Below are 4757 nucleotides of genomic sequence, written 5' to 3' on the forward strand. Positions count from 1 at the left end.
CAAATGGTACCTCTGGTAGCACAGCACCCCCACATGCCATGCCAGGGTCCTGCGGTCAGCTCTAGCTGCAAGGGGAGAGTGCCCCCAACTCATACCCACCTTGCTCCCTGCAGTACAGCACCCGTGAGTTCTGGGTGGGGGAATGGGGTCAGCTCCATGAGGAGAGAGAGAGAGTCCCCCTATTGAGCTCCCCCCCCCCCGCACAGAACTGGGGCATTAGTATCAGCACTGACTGTGAGAGGTCTCATCCCTACTGAGGTCCCAAACCACTCCCTGAAGACAGCTGTTAAGAGGCCTCTGGAATTCCTGCCATTGTACTGCTCTTATGGTGCATATTGAGGGGTCTGGTATTAGAAGAATAAATCTGGCTAAGAATAGAAATAAAGAGGTCAGCTGTATTTTAAGGCATTATTAATTGCCCTGTCAGTGGCTCATGTGAAAGCTGCATCTGCTGCAGATTAGTAATACACTTTCCATAACAGCTCCCCTATAAATACCTGAGGGCCGGGGCTTGTTCTTTTCTGTCCAACAGCCTGGAGAGAAGTATGACAATGTGGCTCGTGCTGACGTTGCTGACGGTGGCAGGTAATTATGTCGTATGCAGCAAGGCTAGCTTGTGGAGCTTGGTAGTGACGAGGGGCCGGGACATAGCTCCACAGTCAGAGTGAAATTAAATCTAACCTAAGCCTGTTAGAATGAAACTAATATAATTTCTGCACAAGCTGCTGCATTAGTGAGAGAGCAGCTAAAACCTCTGGCTTTGCCTGAGGATTACTCTATCAGTGTGATGCATTAGTGATGGATGAAGGGCCAACACCAAGTGCTGTGGTGAATCCTGCCTCTGCCTAGCAGTAGTGACATACCGATAAATGGGAACAGCATGTTGGCCCATTTCAGCATAGGATGGAGTCGTGTCTATCTAACTGGTGACTGTAAAAGAAATAAGTCCCTATCCAGCAAACTGGGTACAAAACTTCACTCACAGGTGCAAACCCTGTGGGATGATTGACCTGAATAAGGTTTTACAAATGCACGTGTCTTATAAGCCAAACTTAAGCATGTGCTAAGTCTGCACCACCTTGTCAGTGCTTGCAAGAGCTTAATGCTGCTAACAATAGACACGTTCCTTTCCCCCTGCAGAGGACCAGGGCCGGCTCCAGACCCCAGAGCGCCAAGCGCGCGCTTGGGGCGGCATTTTGCCGGCAGGGCGGCAGGCGGGTCCGGCGGACCTTCCGCAGTCATGCCTGCGGGAGTTCCACTGGAGCCGCGGGTCCAGCGGACCTCCCGCATGACTGCAGAGGGTCCGCTGGTCCCACAGCTCCAGTCGACCTCCCGCAGGCATGACTGTGGACGGTCCGCTGGTCCCGCGGCTCCGGTGCACCTCCCTCAGGCATGACTGCTTGGGGCGGCCAAATTCCTAGAGCCGCCCCTGCAGAGGACACAGGCCCTTTATCTTCCTAAGAATTTTATGCAAATGATATTGGAGAGTTATTTTCAAGATTAAATTAATTTATGTATAAAATGCCTCCATGTCACTGATCACAGCACAAGCCCAGGTTCTATTCACCCTATGGAATTGTCACAGAGTGTGGGGGAGTCAGGGCCCTGCCCCCCTGCAATTCACCGTGACTCTCAGCCAGCCAGTAAAACAGAAGGTTTATTAGACAACAGGAACACAGCATAGGGCAGAGCTTGTAGGTACAGAAAACAGGACCCTCAGTCAGGTCCATCTTGGGGGTGGGGAGCCCTGACCCAGGTTCTGGGCCTCCCTCTGTTTTCCCAGCCAGCTCCAACCTGAAACTCTATCCAGCTGTCTCACCCAGCCACATCCCCTGGCTCCTCCTCCTGCCTTTGTCCAGTTTCCTGGGCAGAAGGTGTCACCTGGCCTCAACCACCTCCTGGGCTCAGGTTATGCAGGGCAGCCACCATCCTTTACGTGCTGGCTGTCAGGCATCATCCCTCAGTGAAATCACAACCTTATTTCCCATCACTATCTAGTATCAATACAGACAGTAAACCTCCTATGCAACATTACCAGGTTAATACTCCCTACTTCCTACTCTGTCACAGGGATTTATTCACCTTCTGCATTTTGCTCGTCTCGGGCAGGTGGAACAAAACTCAGCAGTTGCATTTTCTAGCTCCCACTTGCATGAGCCAAAGCTCTTGTCTTTAGGTTTCCAACATAGCAAGGAAATTAAAAAAAATTCTAAGGTGACAGCTGCTGTCCAATCTCGCAGTCCAACCCACACAGGAAACACCAGCCCATCTGGAGTCTGTATGGATCCGACTGCAGGATTCAGACCCTGGTTCCCATTAAAGCAACATTCTTGGTGTTTAGGTTTCAGTGAAGTCTCTCATTTACAAAATGTACCCCAGGGAAACTCAGCATGGTCACAGCAGCCACTGAGTTCAGTGACAGCCCATCAGACCCTGGGCCAGGCCAGATGATAGGGGACAAGAATGAGAGTCCAGTTCTTCCCCAGCTGGGCTGCATGCATCTCTCCTCATTACCAGTTCACCCCTATAACCACACTAACATTGTCTCCCCACAGCTGCCGCCACACAGGGAGTAAACAAGATAATTGGGGGATACGAGTGCAGCCCCCATTCACAGCCCTGGCAGGTTTCCCTGAACACTGGGTACCATTTCTGTGGCGGATCCCTCATCGCGGACCAGTGGGTGCTGTCAGCTGCCCACTGCTGGTACTAGTAAGTGAGGAACTCACTGTCTGGGTGTGCGCTTGTCACTTTTGTTATCGCAGTCCCAGAAGGATGGGAGCAGGCTGGGGCTAGGGAGCTTGTGGGGGCTGTCCAGAGGGACTCTGAGCCACCATTTGTTTCCCAGCCCTGACTCCATGCTGGCAGTCCTGGGAGACCACAACATCCAGGTCTTTGAACACACCGAGCATCTGATGCGCATCGAGACCATCATCTTGCACCCCAGCTATGATGACCAGACACTGGACCATGACATCATGCTCATCAAGCTGGCCCACCGCATCCAGCCTGATGCCTACGTGCAACCCGTTCCCCTGCCGACCGTCTGCCCAGAGGTTGGGTCTCTCTGCATGGTGTCAGGATGGGGTAACATCCTCAGCGATGGCTGTGAGTTCCCTCCATCTCAGGAGTCCCCAGGCTACTCAGCACATCACACTCAGCTGTCTAATAATTGTTTGCTGATGACACAGCCCACACGGTGCAGATGTTCAGGAGGAGGCAGTCCCTGTCCTGCCCAAAGACCCACAGTCCAAGCACAGACACAAGTGGGCAGAGGCTAGGGATAGGGACAGCAAACAGGGATTTTATACAAGCCTGACTCCCAGGTCCCCCCTGCTTTAGCCCGTTAGGACCACATTCCCCTCCCAGAACTAGGACAGAATCTAAAGTGCTTCACTCAGAGCATGCTGCCGCTGTGTGTAACATTCAGGATAGTGATATAACTCAATGACTTACTGTCACTCCCCCTGAAGGAATATACCAGCGTGGTGTGGGAAGGAGGAGAATCCCTGGTAAGGCCAATTCTTCTCTGCCTTTTAGTGCTAAGCGCCAAGAACCTGCAGTGTGTCGAAGTTCCCATTGTGAGCGACCAGATGTGTGAGCGCTCCTACCCCGGGATGATCACCAGCACCATGATGTGTGCTGGGTACCTGGAAGGAGGCAAGGATGCATGCCAGGTGAAGGTTAACAGTCATGGTCCTGTCTGGGTCTTACAGAGACTCTAGCCCTTCTGCTAACACACCAGAGGTCAGGAGGGATCTGTCAATGCAGGCACTGGGTGATGCATGCAGTACAAGGGACTGGAGGGATTCAGTGACTTTAACAGGCCATTAATTTGGTGGTATTGCTTTCCCTCTACTCACACACAGGGGGATGCTGGTGGACCTCTGGTCTGCAATGGGGAGTTGCAGGGCATCATGTCCTGGGGATTTGGCTGGGCACAAAAGGATCACCCTAGCATCTACACCAAGATCTGCTCCCTGCTGTCCTGGATCGAGAGCACCATGGCCGCTAACTAGCTCAGACAGAACAACACTTTCCACTTGGGAACGTGGACTCTCATCGCTGTGCTGGGCCCAGCTGAGGGGAATGTTATAGTGGTCACTGGGAATCACCTAGGACCTGTGCAAGAGATGGCAATAAATCTAGCTGTCACCACATGTCATTCTTGTCTGTGTCATGCTCTGCATCATAGCAACTAGCCATTTTTAGGTTTTACAGACAGAAGAGACCTAGTCCCATCCCCGGAACAGCACAAGCCAGAGAATCTCTCCCAGCGATTCCTGCACTATAGGGAACTGTTCTGCCCTCTTTGGGCCCCTTTTTTATTCAGTGCTTCTCAAACAAACAGTCCCCGAACCTGCAATCAGAACCAAATGCAGAGAAGGTCACCAGGGCCTGACCACGCAGATCCTGCTGCACACTCAGTGCCACGCAGTCACATCAGTAACTCACCCTGCACCGCATGTTTGCACATTCTGTATTAAAGGGCACTGGTTTAAAAGGGAGTTGGGGCTGGATGCTAGACACTGACTCCCACCCCCAGACACTGCACACATATAGCCTGAGAGTTAAGTTTCAGAGTGGTAGCTGTGTTAGTCTGTATCAGAAAAAACAATGAGGAGTCCTTGTGGCATCTTAGACACTAACAATTTATTTGGGCATAAGTTAAGATCCTCTCCGCCAGCCAACATCTGAGTATTAAGGCTTTCAAGACAGATTGTGGAAATGTAGGAATGGCTCATAGTGGAGTGGGG

General features: G+C 51.9%; 1 protein-coding gene across 1 annotated transcript; it reads left to right on the forward strand.

Moving 5' to 3' along the window:
- Nucleotides 1-545: 545 nt before the first annotated feature.
- On the forward strand, nucleotides 546-4019 carry LOC123361623 (trypsin-2-like). The gene is made up of 5 exons (XM_045001659.1): nucleotides 546-585; nucleotides 2556-2712; nucleotides 2849-3108; nucleotides 3541-3677; nucleotides 3870-4019. The coding sequence occupies exons 1-5, from the start codon at nucleotides 546-548 to the stop codon at nucleotides 4017-4019; spliced, it is 744 nt and encodes a 247-aa protein (XP_044857594.1).
- The last annotated feature ends 738 nt before the right edge of the window (nucleotides 4020-4757 follow it).

The sequence above is a fragment of the Mauremys mutica genome, unplaced genomic scaffold (genome assembly GCF_020497125.1).
Source record: "Mauremys mutica isolate MM-2020 ecotype Southern unplaced genomic scaffold, ASM2049712v1 Super-Scaffold_339, whole genome shotgun sequence".
Classification (NCBI taxonomy): Eukaryota; Metazoa; Chordata; order Testudines; family Geoemydidae; genus Mauremys; species Mauremys mutica.